The 25,100-nt window shown below is 43.9% G+C and overlaps 1 protein-coding gene across 3 annotated transcripts in view; it reads right to left on the bottom strand.

Moving 5' to 3' along the window:
• The window catches only part of MEI1 (transcription coactivator), a 95,634-nt gene that overhangs the window by 30,986 nt on the left and 39,548 nt on the right, over window positions 1-25,100 (bottom strand). For all 3 annotated transcript variants that reach the window (XM_087662295.1, XM_087662294.1, XM_087662296.1), the window contains exon 3: window positions 24,054-24,175. In XM_087662295.1, coding sequence (XP_087518421.1) covers window positions 24,054-24,175 — 122 coding nt within the window. The remainder of the gene's footprint in view (window positions 1-24,053; window positions 24,176-25,100) is intronic.

The raw sequence follows: 25,100 nt of genomic DNA, 5'->3' as shown, positions 1-25,100 counted from the left end.
CATGATATGAGGTCCTGAAACTTTCTACAAATAGGCATGCTACCCTCTATTCAATCCCAATCTCTTTTTTGCAAGTTTCAAGTCCTCTAGCTTCTTTGCTCACACCCCGTTTGCAAAGAACATCTCATCTGAAGCTGCCCATTGCTGTCTACATCAGTCTAGCACCTGTTTCCAACCTCCACCCTATTGTTCTCTCAGTTTTCAGCCATCGCCTTGCTGATCCAGCCACACAGTTGCTGCATTTGCTGCCTGATGACCCCTCTGCACAGTTGGCGACTACTTTTGGATCACATCTTGCTAACTACTGGCGACCATCCAAACACTATCGCCCTGTTATTTTTGTTGTTGCCTGGCTAGGACCACATCAACATTTGTATTTTCAGTTTTCTAATGTTGCCCAATTTTTCTCACTCCTCAGGTACCTACGTTTTTAGTATTTTTCTCTCCTCATTGCCCATCTACATCATGTTCAACTTCCACACTCGTGTTTGCTCATGTTCGACCTCAAAGGCTGCCTTGCTACATTTCGAGATCTGTTCAGAGTACGACACACTCCCCAACTCGATACCTCTACCTTGGTTCTTGAGACACAGGAGTTTGAGGTTCAGTATTCATTCGTTGCATAGTGTGTTTGGCAATATATTTTCAGTAGACATTCACTTCATTATTCTCTGTGCTCATCGTTTCTAAGTTACCCTAACACTAACTATGTTCTATCAATTTGTGCTTTGTCGTAAAATTGGTTTTGTATTTTATGTGTTTAGAGCATTTCTTCACATGGTATCAAAGCCAAGTTCTCTTTGAATTACCTAGGACTTTGATCGGAAAGCTCATTCACAAAAGCAAGAACAACAAAAGGGTCAGATAACTTCGAACGCTTCCACACCACTTTAGTCTCCACAGCTAAACATGTCCAAAAACAATCAAGAGTGGGCCTCCCAGCTTGCCACTGATATATCTAGCATGGTTGGAGAGACTTCAAACTATCATGGAGTCCACTCCCCATACGAGATTTCAAAAGCAGGGTACGATCTCATCCTTATACATACGGCTCAACAACAAATTAAAGGTAAGACTGAGTTTTGTCCTTTAGATTCAATACACAAAACTAATGACCACGCAAGAAAGATGGAATCTCCACCATGGACTAGCCATCCACAAGTGGAAATTGGCATAGACTATACACCACTTCCATCAGTCACTTTTACTGTAGTGTCAAGAATAAACACATATGTTTCTGATTCTATTCAAGCTAATTCCTTTTTTTCTTAAGGGTTGTGAGATCCTCTTGATGAAGGGATTATCTGTAGAGTGATTTTTGGTTTATGAGCCATGAAGAAGACAAATTTTTCTTTTTAAACTCAAAACAAGGTAAGAAATTGAACCAAGAAGTTGTAAGTATCCCTTCATGTCCTTTTCCTTCAAATGATTTTGTTTCTCATGGTCAAACTAGAGTAGAAGCATCCACCATATCACAATCATCTTTCCAATTTCCTGCATTTAATGGACAAAAGAAACCCACATCGTTTCCCACTTTCACACTTATCACAAATCCTTTTGGGCTCCCACCCATCCCACCCTCATATTCCATTGCACCTTCCTTTCAACCTCCATTAAGTGCACCACCTATTCCACCACACACCACCTTGGGGGGTTCCACACACTTAGACAGCCTTTAGCACACCTCCTTCCACCTACCCAAGCAATGTACCCATGATGGAGGCTCATCTTTTCCCACACTCTTTCTGGCTATCCCTTTGAGAGTGCATCCCAAACATACCCAAGTGTATCCCAGTGGGTACCGCAGTTTGCCTCCATGGCATTTCCTAGTGGGCTAACTAGTCATTCTTCTATTCCCCAACCAACATTTAGACAAGGCTTACATGTCCCAATGCCTCCACCTCCAACATTGGCACATTCTAAAAACATTCATGTTCCAGTGCCTTCGCATCAATCAACACTCCTTAGACACTCTTTCACATTTGTACATAGCACCCACTTACACTTTCTATTGAAGTTCAGGTCTCCATGTTTTATGATCTTATGTAGTTGTTTTTGCTTCCCTTTACAAGTTGACATTTACTTCTACAAGATCTATCACCTAGCTTGGACCGAGGACTTGGATCGTTTGACACTCCTTCTCATGGCTGCATCTTTTGGTGGCACTCCATTCCTAGAATTTGTCATTGCCTTTTTGGAGGCCACATTGGAGACTATGCATTTCACAGGTTTTTAGCTAGACATGTATCTCACTCTTTTTCTTTGGATGTTGCTCCTTTCCCCCATTGACATCAACATTTCGAGGACAGAGGGGTTGCTTACTTCTCCTTCCACTGTCCCATGGTGAGAGGAGTGGTCTACAGCTTTCCCCTCCACCTTGAGAGGGAGCAACTTCTTCTCTTAATAATGACAGTGATGATGCTTACAAATTTTGATTCAGCCATTGTATTTATTGTACATATTTTAGCATTGTATCTTCATCCACATCATAAAGATGGCATGATTGTGAAAGGACACTTGAGCAAGTGAACAATTCCCCTACGAGGGCACTTTCTGTCACGGAGACATGAAATTTTGAGATGCTTTAATCTTGCTAGTAACATTTGATTAAGTTATTAATCAAATGTGCAATGTTATTTAGCACATGTGATGCACATGGCAGTTATTTCATGGGAGCGGGCCAAGGACCTCGAGGATGCAGTGGGTGTTAAAGACAAAAGTTGTGTTAAGTTATGCCAATTGGGTTTTGGTGGTCAGTTGGTGCCAGGTTGGACCCTAGGACAATTGTTTGGCCATTAAGTGTCAATGGTGACACTAGGGACTAGCATTAATTAATTAATTAATGCTAGTCTAAGGGTCAACAGAGGTTGGGAACCACTCCAAGTTGCAAATGGCCTAGCCAATTTCATTACAGATGGACATGTTTAATTTTGGGCAGGATCAAAAGAGTTGAAATTAATTTTCAGAATTAATTAATTCTGAAAAATTAATTTAATGGCTGAAAATGCGTTAGGAAGGCTGCCACTTGGCAAAACTTTCCCATGCAACTAGGGAGAAGGCTATTGGAGGGTGGTGGAAGCTGAATTGCAACCATTCTGAGCTTGGTGGAGGGAGAGGACATGATGTTGGCTCTGAGAGGCGACGACGACTAATCACGCGCCGCGACAGGATAGGGAACAGCAGGTTTTCTCTTCCGCCTCAAGAGAGGTGGCGGTAGGAGAGAAGGGCTCGCCAGCCAAACTCGTGTTTTACCCCCCTTTTGAAACTGTTGGTACCATCAAATTTGTCATCAGAGCTACGAATTAAAAGATACATTTCAGCTGATTTTCTCTCTCTCTACAACATTCTCTCATCTCCTCCAATCTGTGCTCAAGCATTCTCAGTAATTCTCAGCCATTGGTAGCAGAGTACAACCAAATTTGGTAGACAACAGAGAGTTTACTGCTGTAAACCCTAAATTATAGCAGTAATTAGGGTTTAGCAGCCACCTTGGGACCCGTGCCATTAGTCAAAGGCATTGTACGCTGAAATCAGCACCGGAAATTCGTGGAATTGTGAGGATTTCAGATGCCAGCCCGTCTATTGTGAATTTGGGGCAGCATTTGACCAGTTGGGGTTCCATTAGAGCAAGTCCTAGGTGAAAATCAAGGGGCAATTTGCCCGAATGCTTTGCTGATTATTGGAATAGCAAGGGGCTTTGAATCAGCCAAGGAGATCGTGAAATCTCGGCTTGTAATTTATCCATTAGCAATTGAAATTAAAGAAATTCCAAAAGGGGCGCCAGTTTTGGGGCCAACAAGGTGTCCACTGTCCAAGTTTATGAAGGTAAAGTGAGCATTTCAGTTTATGTTCATTTACTGATTGCTGTAATTAAGTGCTTAATCAAGTTAAAACACCCTATCCAAGAAGAAAGGCTGGTTTCATTGTCCAAGTGACACAGTTGCATAGCATTTTTCATGAGCATAATCACACCTACATTACCTCTTGCAACACTCCAGTGCATTGGCATTCTATTCTGTAAACATCCATCTATGCGCATTTATCCCTTTTCAAACTTTCTAAGTGGTCGACTCTAGATCCACCACATTCGCAACATTGCATATGGCAATCTCCAAGGCAGTTTACTTTGCTTGCTTAGCCTTGTTGGCTTGCTTTCCACACATCTTTTTTGCCATCCATATATCCACCATATTTGCTACACACACCACTAGCCTCTTCCTTCCTCATCAACTCCTAGTAGTGGTAGGGATAGCTTGCTTATTTTATGAACACCTTTGGGTCTAGCTACTAGTCTCCTATGCATTACTTAAATTGAGTGCCACCTTCCCTTTTTCTGAAACATTCATCATCAAACCAAACAACCAAAAAAAAAGGGTTCACTATGGTTCCATCCACATTTGCAAGACTTGGTGAGCCACTAGGCAGCGGACATGCACCCTTTGTTCAATGCCCTAGCCTCTCTGAGGTGACCACTTGGACTCTTAGTGAAATAACCATCACCTTTGTAGTCTTGGTATGCCATTGGGCAGCACCCTTTGTCCAATACCCTAGCTGCTTTGCATGGGCCATCTTGGGGTAAAAACATATAAAATCCAAAAACCACTCAAAAATTTAGATTGGCCTTCCTTTCTAGCTCAATTTTCGGGCCTCAAAAGGGGTGTTGAGCTAGCATAAGCATTACATACTGAATTAGCCACTTAAACAATCCAAAAATGCTTAATTAATCAAAATCTTAAAATGGTGTGTGGTCCGAGAGAGTTTTAAAACAATGCATGATACGAGGTCCCGAAACTTTCTATAAATAGGCATGCTGCCCTTCATTCAGCCCCAATCTCGTTTTTGTAGGTAGCCCTCTAGCTTTGCTGCCCATGCCCGTTCGTAGACGACATCTCATCCAAAATTGCCCATTGCTGTCTACATCAGTCTAGCGCCTATTTCCAACCTCCACCAGTTGTTCTTACACCTTCCAACCATCGCCTTGTTGATCAAGCCACACAATTGTTGTGTTTGCTATCTAGCAACACCTCTCCACAGTTGGCAACTGCTTCTAGACCACTTCCCGCTAATTGTTGGTGACCATCCAAACACTGTCGCCTAGCTAGGAGGACCACATCAGCATTTGCGTTTTCAATTTTCTATTGTCATCTAATTTTTCTCTCTCCTCAAGTACTTGCCTTTTTAGTCTCTCTCTCCTCACTACTCGTCTGCATCAAATCCAACTTCCACGGCTGCATTTACTAGTGTTCGATCCTCAAAGGCCACCTTGCTACATTTTGGAATCCGTCATTCGAAGTACGACACACTCTCCAGCTCATTACCTTAGCCTTGGTCCTTGAAACATAGAAGTTCGATGTTCAGTATTCATTCATTGCATGGTGTGTTTGTTGCATGAGCACTATATTTTAAGTAGACATTCACTTTAGTATTCTCTGTGTTCATTGTCTCTGAGTAACCCTAAACCTAATTGTGTTCTATCAGTTTGTGCTTTGTCCTATGATTGGTTTTGTGTTTTCTGTGTTTAGAGCATTTCTTCACACCCTCGAGGTGTATTATCAAATCTATTCATGTCCAATTTAGAAATTGAGCCTCAACCAAGGAGTTACCTGCATTGTAAAGGCTCAATTTTAAAATTGAGTTTGAGAAGAGAGACACTAGATTCATGATGACTCAAGTACCAAATGAGACCATACATGGTGATGGGGATATCAATGGAAGAGATCAAGTACAAAACACTTCTTCATGGGTTATGAGTGCCTCAATAAAGTGACCAACAAGAATAAATATCCATTGCCTTCTATGAATGATCTTATAGATAACTCTGCAGTATACATTACTTCACCAAGATCAATCTTTGGTCTAAACACCATCAAATATGCATAGCTCTTGAGGATGTCCTATGTCCTAAAGACTAACTTTCATATGTAGTATAGACACTCAATTTTTGGTCCTATCTTTTTTATTAACAAATGCTCCTACTACTTTCTAGCATATGATGAATGATTTTTTCTATCCATATCTTAATGGCATCTAAATTGAACTTGCAAAGGTTCGAGTAGTGCTTAATTAGCCTATTCCGAGGACCATAAGATAAGTAAAATCTCTCTTAGGTTTTACTGATTTATTTCAAAGGTTCATTAAAGTTTATGCTCACATTGATGAAACATTAACACATTTTCTTAAGGTATCCAAAACAAGAAAAAGCACGTTAGTCTGCCGATTGCTTGGACAAGAGAACTTGATCAATGCTTCCAAACATTGAAATGGCTGGTTACTATTGCACTAGTGTTGCAAATTATCAATCCAAATACCCCTTTCAAGGTTCATATGGATAAGAATGATTACACTACATGTAGTACGCTTCATCGAGACGGCCAAACCTATTACATTTGAGAGTCGTAAGCTCACAGACTCCCAAACATGTTATACCACTCAAGAAAAGGAATCATTGATAATCATCCATACGCTTAAAATTTGATGTCATTATTTATACAACACCCTGTTCATTATTTGGATTGACCACTTTACATTAAAGTACATCTACGAGATCAACCTCGTGGAACTGCAACATGAGATGGACAAAGCTTATTCGGGAGTTTGACTTCGAGATCTGTTATCAGAGGGGTGCAACTAATATGGTTGACAATACCCTTGGTCAAGTCCATGAAGTTAATGCCCTATCTTTCTCCAAAATTTCAGCTAATATCTTTCTCTCAAAGGGTGTTGCCAAAACGATTCTCATTTTAGTAGGATCCAGCAACTAGTCCAGGGTGGATCTAGTAGCCAAATCCTTGGGCAGTTTGGCTAGTTGTCCAATCACCCATCTTGGGTAAACAATCATAATCTCCTAGGGCATTCTAATTAGTCTTGTGAAGTGTACAGTCCCAAACTTGTATATAGTCACCCTTGCATTTTTCATTCCTCTATGCATGCATTGTTCATTCATGATATTGCTTTGTCTCTTTTTCTCTCGCCTCTCCACTTTTGTGTTCGTGGCTTCAATCACAAAGGACACAAAAAAACAATGCTTTCCACCTCTTTTTTCCAAGAAAACAAAAATCCATTAATATGTGAAAAGAAAGGACAGATCGAAGCTCACTTGAGAGTACAGTTGACAATGAGAAGAGTATGAGAGTGTGATAGCACGACACTCAATACAATAATCTAAAGTGTAAGGTACAAATACAAAGTACAACCCTTAAACCTTAGGGTTATAAGAGGGTGTTCATACCCGAAGAGTGTAAAACACGATAAGTGCCCAAACTATGTAACAAATGCATATAAAATAGAAGAAATAAATTTGGGGGAAAAACCTCTTGTACGGAGAGTAAAAAGTACCTCAGTGTCCTACTGAAGATCATCGACACTCCTCTGTGAGCGTAGGTGTGAGTCAAACCCAACAAACCCCCCTGGAGTGAAGAGTGATCAAGATACAAGGGTCATCCACCAAAGGAGATCAAATTTAAGCATTGCGAAATGCTTCAAATTTGTCATGAGGAGAAGCTTTGGTGAAGATGTCTGCCACATTACTAGTGGTAGGACAATAAACAAGGTTGGTATCACCTACATGTAGCCTCTCTTTGACAAAGTGATAGTGGATCTCAATGTGTTCCATGCATGCATAAAACACTGGGTTCCATGCCACTACAATGGCACTCTGGCTGTCAGTGAACAAAGGAGTAGGCTCCATGACAAATACATCCAAATCAGCTAATAAGCATCTAAGTCATACGCATTCAACTGTGGTAGTGAAAATTGCCTTGCATTCACCTTTACATGACAATGTGGCAATAGTGGATTGTTTTTTGCTAAGCCAAGAGATGCAAGATGAGCCAAGAAAGAAACAATTGCCACTAGTGGAGTGACGAGAATCATAATCACCAGCCCAATCAGAATCACTGTAAGCATATAAGTGCAATGGTCTCCCCTTGGCATAAAGCAATCCAAGAGTCCTAATACCTTGCAAGGAACGAAAAATACACTTGACAGCTTGCCAATGTGACATGCATGGCTGATGTATATATTTTCATAGGGCTGAAACTGCAAATTGTATGTCTAGCCTTGTGTTACATAAGTAAATAAGACATCCAACAACTAGAGAATGTGTATGGATATCAAACAAATCACTGTCATCATGCAATGACAGCTTCAGTCCAAGTTCCATTGGTGTACAAACTGGCTTGCAATCCTATAAGCCAAACCTCTCAAAAAGTTTACCAATGTATCTAGATTGTGACAATCCAATACCTCTAATATCATGAATGAACTAAATGCTCAAGTAATAGTGCAAAGGCCCCGAATCTGACATCTCAAAAGTTTACTGCAAATTTTGTTTGAAAGCTGAAATCTGATCAGCATGTGTCCCTGTATGCAAAAGATCATCAACATATAGACATATGACCAACAAGGATCCCCCCTCTTTACATACATAAAGGGTAGACTCTGATGAGCTGTCTATGAACCCTTGGCTGAGTAAAAAGGCATCAATCTTTACATACCAAGCTCGAGGAGCTTGCTTCAAACCATATAGAGTCTTTTTCAGTTTGCAAACCGAGTGTTCGGATCCCTCAACTGCAAAACCAATGGGCTGCTGTACATACACTTCTTCTTGAAGTTCCCCATGTAAAAATGCAATCTTTATATCAAGTTGATGCACAGTCCATCCATAATGGGCAACGAAAGCAACCATAGACCTAATGGTAGTCATGCAGGATGTAGGAGCAAATGTCTCCTCATAGTCTATGCCTTCCTTCTATGCGTAGCCCTTGGCCATAAGCTTGGCCTTATATTTGTCAATGGATCCATTTGCATTCCTTTTCAACTTATAGACCGACTTTGTACCAATGGCTTTCTTCCCAACAAGCAAGAACACTAAAGTCCATGTTTGATTCTTTATGATGAAATCAAACTCAACTTGCATTGTTGCCATCCAATGCACACTATGTTGTGCATCCTCAAAGCATTCAAGCTCCTCATCATCAAATGTATCTGCTATCATAACAAACTCCATGGTATGTGCACCATCATGCATATGAGCTTGCCTTCTAGTACAACCAGCAATAGGAGCATCCAAATGGCTATCTTTCATAGTCTGCAAATACCATCTAGGCATCTGCCTAGCCTCCTGACTGTGTACAAGCTCTTGCTGAATTTCAAGTTCAGCACCTTGCTGAACATTCAGATCAACCATGGGCTGATTTTCTGCATTACCCAATGGAGCAGCTGATTGAACATTAAGTTCACTTGCTGAAGCTCCACTTATATCACCGAAAGAAATGGGCAGCAGCCCTTGAAATACATCATTGGCACCTTGATATGTCTCAAAACCAACAAGGGATAATTCTGATTTTTCATCGAAAACCACATCCCTACTGACGAATACCTTTTTAGAGACAAGATCATATAATCTATATCCTTTACTCTCACTATTGTACCCCACAAAAATGCATTTAACAGCCTTGTTATCCAACTTCTTCCTCAATACCTTGGAAATGTGTGTATATACAAGACACCCAAAAGTACGAAAATATCCAACAGAAGGTTTTCGGTTGTTCCAAGCCTCAAAAGGCGTGACATTCTTTAATGCCTTGGTGGGGCACCTATTCAAGACATGGCAAGCACAGATAACTCCTTCCATCCAAAAACTATGTGGCAAGCTCTTTGCTTTCAGCATACATCTGACCATCTCCATGAGTGACCGATTCTTCCTCTCTGCAACCCCATTCTGCTGTGGAGTATAAGTACTAGTATACTAATGAACAATGCCTTTCTATTTCAAAAGGGAATTTAGCATAGAAGGTATGCATTCCCCCTTCGGTCCGAACGGAGAGTCTTTACTCTACAACCAAATTGATTTTCAACAAGTGCTACAAAAGCCAAAAATGCATTATACACTTCTGACTTTTTCACCAAAGAGCACACCCAGCAAAAACGAGTAAAGTCATCAATGAAAGTGACAAAATAGTAACAGCCACCAAACGAGTTTGTCTGCATAGGGCCACATACATCTAAGTACGCAATCTGTAATCTCGTTGTTGCTCTAAAAGCGACATCACGAGGAAACGAAAAACGATGCATTTTTTCCAAAACACATCCCTCGCATATATACTCAAGAGGTCTCCCCAAGAGAGGTAAACTAAAACCAGTCTTCCTTCTTGGAAAGGGTGGTGATAACCTGATTTAAGAGTTAATTACAGCAATAAATAAATGCACAGAAAATGAAATACACACTTTACCATAACATTCTTGGACAGTAGACTCCCTGTTGGCCCCAAAACTGGCACCCATTGCGGTATTTCTTTAGCTTTCATTCAATTGGAAGGAGTACAACTTGAGATTCTTCAATCTTCTCCTGCTAACCAATAGCTCTTGTTGTCATAAATGACCAGCAAGCCTTTTGGGTCATTTGCCCTTTGATTCACCCAGGACTTCTTCTCCAATTTAACCCTTGGCTGGCCAAATGCTGCCCCAAATCAATTTAGAATGGGCTGGCTCCTGAAATCCCTTGATAATCTTCAATTGTCAACTACTGATTTCAGTTCCTTGAGCCTTCAATTTCTGGCACGGATCCCAAGGTGGCTGCTAAACCCTAATTTCTGCTGTAAATTAGGGTTTACTGCAGAAATTACAGATCAGCCCACCAAAAATGGCTGAGATCTTCTCCGAATGGCTAAGAATTGCTGAGAATGGCTGAGCATTGGCTGAAGGAGATGAGAGAATGCTGTAGAGAGAGAAAATTCTGAGATTTGTCGCGAAGAACTGATCAAAATCAACTGCTGCTCTGCTGTACCAGCCCCAAACAGATGCACCAACAACAATAGGAGCATCAAAGACTATGATCTTTAGGAGAAAGTGCATCAGCAGCAATTGCCAACTTCTCAAGGTCAAGAATATGCAATCTTCATAACCAAAATGGTCTCCAATGACTGGGAATTGGCCCCAAAAGCTGGCAGCAACAGTCCAACAGCTCAAAAATGAAAAAACGAGATTTCCCTCTCCCTTCATCCCTATTTAGCCTTTCCCCCACTTGCATGGGAAAGTTTTACCAAGTGGCAGCTTTCTTAATCCATTTTCACTAATTTCCAACCATTTAATTAATTTTCAGAATTAATTAATTCTGAAATTTAATTCAGCCCTTAATCCATGCCCAAAAAATTGACCTTACCCATCCAAAAATTAATTGGCTAGGCCATTTGCAACCCAAAGTGGTCCCATGCATTAATTAACCCTTGGACAAGTATTAATCCATTAATTAATGCCTAGTCCCTAGTACTACCACTGACACTTAATGGCCAATTAGTGGTCCTAGGAACAAACTGACACCAAAATTCACCTAGAATCTAACAAGTGTAACTTGTTACACCCCTTTGACACCCATCTTTTACACAGGGTCCTTCAGCCTTCAACTGTGAAAAAGTAGCTTGCACCTCATATGTGCAACACATGTGCATCTTTTAATTGCACATTTGTCAATTAAACATAAGCAAAGCATCAAATTTTCACGTCCTCGTGACAAACCACCCCCTTGAAATCCTTGCAATCATCCTCGATTGCACTGTAATGTGTCAAAGTAAACAATATTGCACCGGAATTTTCACAAGGCATCATAGTCAACACAACATTGGCCACTGCTGGCTAACTATCTCTTATGCCCACCATTTGCTGAAAATTTCCAGCCAGCATAAAGCTCAACAATAGTCCAGAACTGTTGCCAGAAACTCATCGGATGCATCCCAAACTCTTGTTTCTCAACAGTGCTGACTACACAACCATAATAAAGCATAAACCGAGCCGAAACCATGGCTAAATTGTCAATGGCATTCAGTACACATGCTGCTGTCCATAGAACCAGCTAAATACCGCTGAAACTAATGCAGTTTCAGAGTTGCAGTGAAAACCATACCCATCTACATACATACCACAATGACTAGTACGTTGAATAGTGACCTCATGGCAGACATACTGTCAGCACAGTACCTTGGATGCATGCTGAATACATCTGAGATCCACTATACACGAGAGCAGTCCATTCCTGGAGGAGTGGAAGTGCTACCTTCCCCTTGAGTATCAGGTGGTACTCTGGACCCTTGCCCTGCTGAACCTGAAAGAGCCCGATCCAAAGTTAGCTCTAACTGAAAGGCATCAAGGTAAAGCTACAACAACTGAGAATGGTCTGCCAAGTCATCCTCTTCCATCCATTTAGCATCCATTGGGGAACAATTGTGAAACTTCACCCAATAGCTTATGGAAGCTTTACCTTTGACCTTTTCTCTTTATGTGCGAAAATCCACTTGGATACCCATATCTCATTCAGCTCCTCTACATTGGACTGAATTTCAATAGATACATCCTTAGGCACATCAACATAAAAAGGACTCAACAAGCTCACATGAAAGGCATAGTGTATCCGCTAGTGTAGAGACAATTTCCATGATAGCCAGTATTAAACAGAGCATTTGCATGACCAGCACTTATTCCTTGAGGCTCAAAAGCATAACGGGGTACCGATGCTTGCCCATATGCGTGATTTTGCACACCAGGCATCATACCGATGCCACCATACATCGGATTATGCATTCCATGAGCCATACCCAAGTACATTGGGTTATGCAAGCCATGCATTAGTTGGTGAAAGTTATGGGGAGGTGTGCCATACATTCCCACATTCGGTCGCTCACCCACCATAGCATGAAAAATTGTGCTACCACCAAAGTAAGTTGGCTGCCCCAAATTCTCATGCAAACCTTGCTGTCCAAAAACCATAGGATTAGCATTTACATCATGAACTTGCATTTGCATTTCTTGGCCAACTGGCACCAACTGCTTTTCACCATGAGCATCTATAGGATCATCTTGAGAAGGCTTTGGCTTGTTCTTCGGTGCATCTTGCTGTCCCGAAGTTCTAGAAGAGGATTTTCTCTTCTTGCCCTTGTTGTCCTTCGTAGGAGTGTTCAAAAACCGAGTAAACTAAGGATCTTTTGCCAATTCAGCAAAGATATTGACTGCTACCCTCATTCGATTCTTGAATGCATCATCGAATTCCATTTCCCCTTGTTGATCATCATCCTCTTTCTGCATTGAGGATCCAACATCTTGGCCTTCAGCCACATTTTCAGCATGTTGTCCATGATTCTTGCCTTGTCCAAGATCAAGCATTGCATTTCCTTCTTCCCCATGTGAATGTGCATCATGAGAGGCATCATTACTACTTGATTGCATCCCACTGTATGAAAACATCTTGTTGTAATTTCTCAGCTGAGCACAAAGATCAACACTAGCACAAAGCTTTGGCTTGCAATCAGGTGCCTCGAGCCCACCAAATCAAGAGATTTAATGTATCCCGGCAATGAAACCTTGAAACCAGCCTTCCTTCTTGGAAAGGGTGGTGATAACCTGATTTAAGAGTTAATTACAGCAATAAATAAATGCACATAAAATGAAATACACACTTTACCATAACATTCTTAGACAGTAGACTCCCTGTTGGCCCCAAAACTGGCGCCCCTTGCGGTATTTCTTTAGCTTTCATTCAGTTGGAAGGAGTACAACTTGAGATTCTTCAATCTCCTCCTGCTAACCAATTGCTCTTGCTGTCATAAATGGCCAGCAAGCCTTTTGGGTCATTTGCCCCTTAATTCACCCACGACTTCTTCTCCAATTTGACCCTTGGCTGGCCAAATGCTGCCCAAATCAATTTGGAATGGGTTGGCTCCTAAAATCCCTTGATAATCTTCAATTATCAGCTGCTGATTTCAGTCCCTTGAGCCTTCAATTTCTGGCATGGATCCCAAGGTGGCTGCTAAACCCTAATTTCTGCTGTAAATTAGGGTTTACTACAAAAATTATAGATCAGCCCACCAAAAATGGCTGAGATCTCCTCCAAATGGCTAAGAATTGCTGAGAATGGCTGAGCATTGGCTGAAGGAGATGAGAGAATGTTGTAGAGAGAGAAAGTTTTGAAAATTAATTCAGCCCTTAATCCATGCCCAGAAAATTGACCTTGCCCATCCAAAAATTAATTGGCCAGGCCATTTGCAACCCAAACTGGTTCCATGCATTAATTGACCCTTGGACAAGCATTAATCCATTAATTAATGCCTAGTCCCTAGCGTCACCACTAACACTTAATGGCCAATTAATGATCCTAGGGACAAACTGATACCCAAATTCACCTAGAATCTAACAAGTGTAACTTGTTACAACTTTTGCCTTTGACACATATCTTTTACACAGGGTCCTTCGGCCTTCAACTGTGAAAAAGTAGCTTGCACCTCACATGTGCAACACATGCATCTTTTAATTGCACATTTGATTAATCCTTTAATCAAATGTCACTTAAACATAAGCAAAGCATCAAATTTTCACGTCCTCGTGACATAAACCATTGAGCATCTGTAAACGCTACATAAGCATCAAGTTACCATAGTTTATATGTCCCATGCGAGTATGCCATAACTCCACCTGTGACATAGCAAGAGTAAGAGTAGACGCTAGATAGAACAACTGATCAACTGAAAAAACATCCAACTCATATAACCCATGACATAGAGTACCAATCAAAACCAAAGTCATATGTTCCTTATCTTGAACCATACATCTGTCATCATCAAAGATGACTTGCAAACCACAGCTAACAATTTTTTCTTTATGCCTACACAAACAAGGCATCCTGCAAGCAAAGAATAGAGCCATCAATGGCTATTAACACAATCTCCCCAATGCCTCTAACAAGGTATGATGCATTGTTGGCACACTATAGACTTGCCAACCGAAGCTGCAATAACAGAAGCAAGCAAATCTTTGCGAGATGTGATGTGCCTGAAAGCACCACTGTCAAAAAACCATATACTCGCATTCTCAATAGAGCTAAATGCTCTATTAGCCCAAGAAGAGTCATAACTTCATGTGTAAAAACAATAGTCCCTGTCTGCAATAAAGGACGTGAACTTAGTGCCAATAGAAGGTGCATCAGAAGCACGCATCCTTGACTCCTTCTCCTTGGCTATACACTTTCTACATTCAATGATGTAATGTCCTGGCTTTTTGCAATAGTGGCACTTGCCTTTCTTGGCTTACACACCCCCCTCTTTCTTGCTACTCTATGAAGCACCTAATGTCCCAGAGCTCTGCGGAGCATTTTTAGCTTGGCTACCCTCGCCCTTCTGTCGTGCCATAAAAGCTTGCTTAAAGGCTATGACATCCACACCACTATTCTTTCTTGTTTGCTCTTCCTCTAAGAGCAAACTGACCAACTGAAGGAAAGTAAGTGTATGTTACACAGTTTGGGCACTTATTGTGTTTTACACTCTTCAAATGTGAACACTCTCTTACAACCCTAAGGTTTAAGGATTCTACTTTGTACTTGCACCTTACACTTCAGATTATTGTATTGGGTGTCATGCTATCACACTCTCACACTCTTCTCACTGTCAACTATACTCTCAGTTGAGCTTCAATATGTCCTTTCTTCTCACATTTGGTATCAGAGCTGGCCCTTAGCTCTCGCTCAGCCGGTAGCCACCATCTCTAGTTGAGCTCCTTGGCATTCAGCCCCACCTGCCAGTGCAGCTCCAGCTGTCAGCTCAGTTCGCCCACCAACAACTCTTGCAGTCCACCAGTTCGCTGGTCTGTAACGCCAACACCAACAACATTGCCCCAACCTCCAGGTGTTTGCAGCAGCTCTTGCACGTTCCCAGTTCATCAGTGCTAGCCCATAGCTCCAACTCTTTGCGCTCCTTCCTGGAGGCGCCGCTAGTTCACTGCGCCTTGCGTAGCTGCCCTACGCAACACTTTTGACTGTGCCACCAATGTCCACGACCTATCCATCTCCAATTATACCTCCTCCAACTCGACCTTCCAACAGGCCCCGTCAGTTTGCTTGCGTCCACCCTCTACCTGGTCCCCCAGTGCTCCAAGCGCCACTTCAACTCTACGCCACTGGCCTTAGTTAGACTGCTAATCCTTGACCACCTGTCCTGTGTGCCGTTGCCGCTAGCTCACAAGAGCTCAACCACTACCTGAAGCACATGTAAAAAGAAAAATTTATTAATTTTTTATTCAAATTTACTCCTCTAGAAGGGGCTTTTGCCCGGACAGGCAATATTTGTTCCATCACGTGTCTAAGACACAATTATTGCAGAGATTTTGGAAATTTTGGGTCAAAATTTTAGGGCTTTTGTTGTCAACTTAGAGATTGGCAAATGTTCATCTATGACAGCTTGAAATAGACTGATTTCGTGCATTTTGGGACAAGAAATCTTGGGGCTTTTACATTTCCAATGTTGTTGAGCATTTATTGCACCTTGGACAACGTGAATTTCAGACAGTTTTTGACAGAGTGATTAAATTTGTTAATTACAACAAAGTACTTACTGTAATTTCTAGGAATTCTAAGATTTCCAAGTTGGTCCAACTTGAGATATTGCTCTTGTCAGAGTGCAACGGTGCGGAAGCGTAGGACTGAGAGAGAGAGAACGCAGAGAGAGAAGGGAGAGAAAGAGACAGTGTACACTGAAGATCTGCTGTATAAAGAATGCTGAATACAAAGATATACACGGGCGCAGTGTGCTGGACTGCGTGTCTCCACCTCGACGATGCGACCTGCTGTCCACCTCGAAGTCTGCTGCAGTCTGCACTGTCTGCTGTCTGAAATCTGCGAACAGAGACAGAGATCTGCACGGCACCGGTCTGTAATCTGCGACAGAGAATAGTGGGCAGACTGCTGAAAACGTCAGCAATAAATAGGCGAAAAATCACCTAGAACGGGGCTCAAAACTGGGGCGCAGCCTGGAATAAAATGGCTGCAGGCAGTCGGACTGCCACGTGGCAGTCCGACTGCACAGTCCGACTGCAGCAGCTGGTCCGACTGCTGCTGCTGACTGTGCAGCTGCCTAAACAGGCTATGATCTCTGACACCCCCTCTCAGAGCCTGGGCAGGGCAGAAGCCTGAGGGATCTGGAATGTTGCCGAAGTAGAGCCTGAGGAAGCGCCTTCGTAAACAAATCCGCAAGATTATCCTCCGTCTTGCAATACTCCACAGTGATGGTCTCATCCAAAAGCTTTTCTCGGATGAAGTGGTATTGGATCTCAATGTGCTTCGTCCGGGCATGAAAAACAGGATTCCTCGCCAAGGCAATGCAACTCTCATTGTCACATCGCAGCAATGTAGGACGAGTCTGGGGGCACCCAAGCTCCTCCAACAGTCTCCGAAGCCACACAACCTCGCATGTGGTGGAAGACGCGGCCCGATACTCCGCCTCAGTAGACGAAAGGGCTACCGTGGGCTGCTTCTTGCTACTCCAAGAAATAACACCTGCACCCAAAGTAAAGCAGTAACCTGTTGTAGACCGCCTGTGGTCCACGTCACCGGCCCAATCCGAGTCGCTCCAACCTGCAAGTACAAGATCTGACCCATCTATCCCTGCGGGGTAATGAATCCCCAAATCAGACGTCCCCCTCAGATACCGAAGTATCCTCTGAGCAGCCTGCCAATGCACCGTCTTAGGTTCACTCATGAACCCTGCCAAGAGCCCAACAGCAAAACATAGATCAACCCTGGTGTTGAGAAGCCAAATCAAAGACCCTATCAACTGTCGATAGCGGGAAGCATCCGCCAAAGGAGAAGCTGAGTGGGAAGTGGCCTTCCAGTTCGGATCCATAGGAGTAGAGAGGGCCCGACAATCATCCATCTCAAAAGACACCAAGAGCTCCTGTACATATCTCTGTTGGGAGAGAAAGATCCCCCTCTGAGACTGAAAAATCTCATGTCCTAAAAAGAAATGGAGTAGCCCCAAATCCGTCATCTCGAACGTCCGATGTAAAGCTGACTTTGTCTCCTGGACCTGCTGTGCATCATCACCTGTGACAATCAAATCATCAACATATAATACAAACAGCACACAACCATCCTCGGAAGTGTGAACATACAGCTGCGGATCGGCCTTGGACCGCCGATATCCCAACTGAGTCTGGAGGAACGAATCAATCTTCTCGTTCCAAGCTCGCGGGGCCTGCTTGAGACCATACAGGGCCTTCTTCAACCTGTAGACTTTCCCATCGGAAGAACCAAAGCCAGGAGGCTGCTCAACGTAGATCTCCTCCTTCAAATCACCATTCAGGAAGGCCGACTTCACATCCAGCTGATAAACAGGCCATCTCCTATGGCCAGCCAAAGCAAGAACAGCTCTAATGGTTGCCATACGAGCTGTAGGGGCAAAGGCGTCATGACAGTCAATCCCTGGGCGCTGGGCAAAACCCTTAGCAACAAGGCGAGCCTTGTGCTTATCCAAAGTACCATCACTGAGATATTTGGTCTTGAAGACCCACTTGACTCCAATCACCTTCTTCTTCGGGGGGCGTGGCACAAGTGACCAAGTGCCATTCCTCTCAATAGCCTCCAACTCAGCTTCCATAGCTTTCTTCCATGGGGCGGACTGTAAAGCCTCCTTCACGGAGGTGGGCTCTCGATCCTGCATAACTCGGGACATCAAACAATAATTGGAGCAAACAAGCTCCGAAGAATGCGCCTGGTGCCTCCGTGACCGCCGCGGACCATCCTGCGGTCCCCACTCCTCAGGAACCCCCTCGATCCCTGAATCACGGAGTGTGTCATGGGCCCAGCGAGGAGGAGGCCGAACCTCCCCTCGTCGTTCTCCATCAGTAGAAGACTCTGGAATGTCCACCGGTGGTAACTCCTCAGAAGGATCCGGTGGAACAGTAGACTCTGTGTCAGAAACAGAATCATAATCAAACGGCACAGGCTCCAGTGGAACTGTAGAAGGAGCCAAACTCTCCCCTGGATCTCCAAGAACGGGATGCTCCTCCCCCGTTGAAGAAGCCGGAACCTCCACAAACCGCACATCACGGCTAGTATATACATCCCGCTTGACGGGATCAAAGAGTCAGTAGCCTTGGGACTGGGAGCTGTAGCCAACAAATACCTGTTTGCGGGAAGCCGCTTCGAATTTGTCACGGTGACCTTTGGGAATGTGAACATAGGCATCACACCCAAAGACCCGAAAGTAAGAAACATCTGGCTTCGATCCAAAATACGCCTCAAATGGAGTCATCCCTTCCACGGCCGAAGTAGGAGATCGATTAAGGATGTGGACTGCAGTAGCCACAGCCTCAGCCCACAGAACCTGGGGGGTCTGTCGGTGCTCCATCATGGTGCGCGCCATCTCGATCACACTGCGGTTCTTCCGTTCGAGAATACCATTTTCTTGTGGAGTATTCGTATTGGCAAACTCCTGGTGAACTCCTCTATCTGCACAAAACCGAGCAAATTCATTAGAGACAAATTCACCTCCCTTGTCGGATCGCAAGGTCTTCAACTTCCGGCCTGATCGGTTCTCCTCAAAGAGAAGCCAATCCTTGAAGTGCGAGAAAGCTTCTGATTTTAGTGCCAAAAAATAGGCCCATGTCATCCTGCTATAGTCATCCACGATCAGCATGAAGTACGAGCTCCCACGCAGGGACTCATTCCTCATAGGGCCACATAGATCCGTAGATACTAACTCCATCGGTGAAGTAGACCGCCGCGAAGCGGTGTGGGGAATGGCATCCCTATGCTGCTTCCCCTTTATGCAGGAGACACATGGCTGCTGGCTCACCACTATATCCGGCAACCCTCGAACAAGCTGTCCCCGTGACGCCTTCCGAAGATAGTCATAGTTCAGGTGACCAAACCTAGCATGCCATAATTCAGACTGTGACTGTGAGGTAAGAAGAAGAGTAGAGAGGGCAGTGGATGACTTCAGTTTGTAAATGCCGTTCTCCTCATATCCACATGATAGAACCTTCCTCGACTCACGATCAAGGACTCGCACTGTAGAACTGTCAAACTCCACCAGAAGACCAAGGGAACAAATCTTATGGACTGAAAGGAGATGGTACCCCAATCCTGGTACATGCAAAACCTCTGAAGTATGGGTGCCACCTCGTCCATCCGGAATAAGCTGCATCTTACCCCGACCTGCAATAGAAATAGAAGAGCTGTCTCCAATGAGAACCTGCCCACGCGAAGGTCGCAGTTGGGCAACACCATCTGATGAAGGAGTCATGTGCCGTGAGGCACCACTATCAATAATCCACTCTCGAGATTGGGAAGCCGCCATCGCAGCATCAGAAGCATTCGAAGAAGCGTCCTCAATGACAACTAAATGTAGAAATGCAGCTGATGAGGGTGCAGCCACCGCTCCAGAATCCTTGGTGTCCTTCTTCTTGGTGTCCTTCGAGTCTTTGTCAGGGCAATCCTTCTTCCAATGGCCAGTCTTTCCACAAATATGGCATGTGGAGTCTTTGTCCTTGTCCTTCTCCTTGTCCTTCTTGGACTTGTTATCCCCCTTCTTCTTCTTTTGGTCCTTCCCCTTCTTCTGAGAGGCTTGACCTGTCAACGCCTCCGTCTTGGAAGCATTCTGTCCCTTTAACTGTTCCTCTTGGTCCAAGACCATAGGAACCAACTCCTCCCATCGAAGAGTAGACTCGCGCCCTGAAGCAATAAGGGCAGAGTAAAATGTACCGAATCGTGGCGGCAACTGGGACAAGAGTGTAATCGCCATGTCTTCGGAGGAGATCGGCTTCCCCGCATTCTGAACCTGCATCTGTAGCTGCCTTAGCTTGTTAATGTGTTCCCTTAGCGAAGAAGACTTATTGACGGACAAGGTCCGCATCTGAACCTCCAAAGAAACCCTCTTCATCAGGGTCATCCGATTGTACATTTGATCAAGCTCCAGCCATATCTCACGAGCCACCGTCAAGTGCTCGATGTGAGCGATCACGGCTGTAGTGCATGATAGAAAGAGAAAGGATCGAATCCTGGCATTCAGTTTGTCCCAATGAGACTGGGCCCTGGCCAACTCCGTACGAGCATCGGAAGAGAGTTTGGACTCATCTCTTACCGAGGGCCGGTCAATATCTTCCTGTACCAACTCCGCCAAATCATAGGACTCCAGAATGGCCAACATCATAACGCGCCAAATGCGGTAGTTGTCGCCGTCGAGCTTCTGATCTGTAGGAAGAGCCGGTAGGACAGGCACCTTCCGGTCCATAATCGCCTGGAACTCCAAGTCCATCTCTGTAGACATCTGTACCTGCAATGCCTTCTCAAACGCAAAAGCAGCCCCCTCTGACTGAGTAGACTCAGCCTGCTAAGGCTCTTCAGCGTCCCGAAGCTCCTTCACCCGCCGGAGGCGATGAAAAAGCAAAACCTGCACTTTTAGGTTGAAAACTCAAACTTTCTCCGCGACAAACAGCAGTAAACAGCAGCAAATCCACCACCTGTACTCCTTTCCTGTGCGCCCACACTCGTTTCAGCCTTGTTCCAAGGCGCAGCCCTCCTGTCTGCCCTTAAACGCAAAAAACGCAAATTTGTGTCGCGATGGAAACTCCTCTTCAGGTTGATTCTGCGCTCAGTCAGCCCTCAAACACTGCTCTGATACCATGTCAGAGTGCAACGGTGCGGAAGCGTAGGACTGAGAGAGAGAGAACGCAGAGAGAGAAGGGAGAGAAAGAGACAGTGTACACTGAAGATCTGCTATATAAAGAATGCTGAATACAAAGATATACACGGGCGCAGTGTGCTGGACTGCGTGTCTCCACCTCGACGATGCGACCTGCTGTCCACCTCGAAGTCTGCTGCAGTCTGCACTGTCTGCTGTCTGAAATCTGCGAACAGAGACAGAGATCTGCACGGCACCGGTCTGTAATCTGCGACAGAGAATAGTGGGCAGACTGCTAAAAACGTCAGCAATAAATAGGCGAAAAATCACCTAGAACGGGGCTCAAAACTGGGGCGCAGCCTGGAATAAAATGGCTGCAGGCAGTCGGACTGCCACGTGGCAGTCCGACTGCACAGTCCGACTGCAGCAGCTGGTCCGACTGCTGCTGCTGACTGTGCAGCTGCCTAAACAGGCTATGATCTCTGACAGCTCTTTTGCTCTCTGATCAGTGACATTTATCATGGCAAATCAAGGAGGTGATGTATTTACATATGTATCCAAGGGGATAGGTTGGATGCCAATAACTATTCCCTCTGGTCCTTTATGATGAAGAATGTACTAATTGCAAAGAATCTTTGGGATTATGTCAACGGTGAAGAAGTTAGGCCCGAAGTTGTGGTTGTTGCTACTCCTCCTCTAGGAGGACATAGGCAACAAGCAACTAAGCCTGTTTAGCTGGCTCTAGCTCAGCCACTTTCCCAGAGATTAGTAGCACAAAAGGCATGGGACACACGAGATGCATAGGCTTTGTCACTGATTGCATTGGCAGTTCAGCGGTCTATCATCCCTCACATTCAATCTGCAACTTCTTCACGAGAAGCATGGTTGACCTTAGAGTAGATGTTTGCTGGAAAGAACGAGATACACATCTCTTTCTTGAAGAAAGAGCTTAAGACTGTGAAGATGGATGAGGGTGATTCTATGCAAGATCATCTTGATAAAATTCAGGACCTGCATGAGCAGCTTATGAATGTAGATGAGTATTACTCAGATGCGTAGTTGATATCTACTACCTCGAATTCATTGCCGCCCTCGTACTTGGCCTTTTATATGGCCTTGAACCTCACCATGAGGATTTCTCCATAGCCATGCACATAAAATAGAAGAAATAAATCTAGGGAAAAAAACATCTCGTACGGAAAGTAAAAAGTTCCCCAATGTCCTACTAAAGATCACCGATACTCCTCTGTGAGCATAGGCATGAGTCAAATCCAACATAACAAACACCTCAAAGAAAAAAGTCCCTAAGATAAAGATACAAAACAAGACTAATATAGGACTTAATCCTAACATTACAAAGTTTGATACAAGGGCTGAGTGAATTGCCAATCAAGTGGTCTATAATATCAAACCACATGTGACTCTAATCGAAAAAGGTGACCCGTTCCCAATTACACCTACTCTAATGTCACCTTGTAATCTCTCCCATCTCCCAAAGTATATGGAAAATCTCTATTCAAATCCTTGAGAGAATCTTTAAAGGAGGTATGTCTTGCAAATCTATTGCATCAAAGTCCATGAACAAAGAAATAATGCTACCAATTAGCTCCCATCTGTGACATTGACCCTTCACCCATGCTCCCAACACCATGGCCAAAGACCATCACATTGACTTAGTGCCAAGTATATGGAGCCACCCAAGAAGTCAGATGGTATGCTTTCCAAAGCAGTAGACCACAAGCTCCCATAGCTCACTTGCTTACATCAAACCTCACCATCCTCACTTGCTGAATTCTCTAGAAAAATGACAGAACAGCATTACCTAGTGTCGATTACTGAGCTTTCCATAAGCTCATCATTAAGAGTAAGTCCCCTGTGCCTACAATCAAGTAGGTCTTGAAGAGGCTCAATGGCACTTAATCTGCGATTCATTACAAGTAGCTGCATATACTATATAGCTTTCACCAAGTCGCCTTCTAACCAAAGACCAATATACGGCACTTTAATAAAGTGATCGTGCTTTCTACAATGTTTCCTGCAGCTGTGTAATTCTGGCATAATTCCTTCACCAACATGTATTTCCCTTGAATATTCTGGATATGCAATAGTTATATGTACACTTCCTGTAGATTGATTCTTGGTTCTTTAGCTCTTGTGAGCATTGTGCAATGGTGTTGCTCTGGCTCACTATAGAAGGATCATGTTATGTGTGCACACATATATTCTCTTCAAATGTTTCCTCATGTATCTGGAATGGCTCACAGAAATGTCCTCAAGAAGATGATACCTTTTAGGTGTCAGAATGTTCCAAGTAGCATGGACACATTGAACAACTCTCACCCATAGTCATAGTTCCACCTTCAGGAAAGGAAAGACTGATAGGCGATTGACAGACTCTTCTGGCACCTTCTTACTTAAATAACTGTATTTGAGACGACCTTTTCTTGACTTAAGGACAGAGAATTCCCAAAGCAATTGTGGTCAACAGAAAAGCATGACTGTTATTCATTTTCCCTGTTGGTTATCTCAATAATGACAAGAAGCCATTGAGTTGAAGCACAAGTAAAACATGTGCTATTATAGATGCTTCACAATAATAGAAATAGGAGATTTAGGTACCTTCTCTGCCTTCTCAAAACCAGTTGCAAGTATCTTCATTCCTTCCATGGCCAAACAGCATGTGTATCCCTGTTTAGGAAAGGATCGATGTTCCTTCGCACATCTGATAAGACAATCTGGGCCTGCACTAGATAGATCCAACAGTCTTCTCAAAACAAAAGATGTAGATTAGCGCGTACTACTCAAATTTAAGAACTCTTCCCCTAATAATAGACTTGAATTTTGGCATTTCAAATTCAGTTAACTTAACATATACAACACTCTATCACATGTAGCTGTGCATTGGAGAGAGAGAGAGAGAGAGAGAGAGAGAGAGAGAGAGAGAGAGAGAAAACAGAGGAGAGGATCATGTGTGTGCATGAGAGAGAGAGAGAGAGAGAGAGTGTGTGTGTGTGTGTGTGTGTGTGTCGTCCACAGGCCTGCACGACTCTGCGCGGCCCCTGTGCGCAGGACTCAGGCAGAGACAGCGACAGCGAGAAAGAGCGAGAGAGAGAAAGGGAAACGAGGACGCTGTCATCTGCGCTGGCCCCTGGCGCCTGCCATCGCGACCTGCCACTGCCTACCTGGCCCGCCAACGTGACCTGCATACTGACTACTTATATTTGTGCTGTGTTGCAGCGTGGAAGCCCTGACCAGAGTATCGCAGAATCGCCAGGATCAAAGGGTGTGCTTGCAGAATACGTCCCTGCACAGGCCGGGAAACGACAGTAACAGGGACAGACAGATAGACATTTTACAGGAACAGATCTGTGCCCAGCAGGCAGCAGATTACTGACGAGCAGAGACTGTAGACAGTTCATTCTGCTGTTGCACGTGCAATCTGCCCCTACGCACAGACAAAGAAAGCAGACCCGCCTCTGTACAGAAAGAGAGAGAGAGAGAGAGAGAGAGAGAGAGTTGTTAAAGTGGAGATACAACATGGCTGGTCTGGACATGGATTTTATTGACCAAACGGTGGCAGCCCTTGGTCCGGATTCTGACACAGAGGAACCATAAGGATATGGTTCCTTGCACAGGGGAGATGCCACCTGGTCCTGACTTCCAGCC

This window comes from Lygodium microphyllum, chromosome 21 (genome assembly GCF_053477565.2).
Source record: "Lygodium microphyllum isolate KBCC chromosome 21, Lygodium_microphyllum_v1.1.10, whole genome shotgun sequence".
Lineage (NCBI taxonomy): Eukaryota > Viridiplantae > Streptophyta > Polypodiopsida > Schizaeales > Lygodiaceae > Lygodium > Lygodium microphyllum.
Note: the sequence above shows the minus strand (reverse complement) of the source record. Positions and strands in the feature narration are given on the sequence as shown.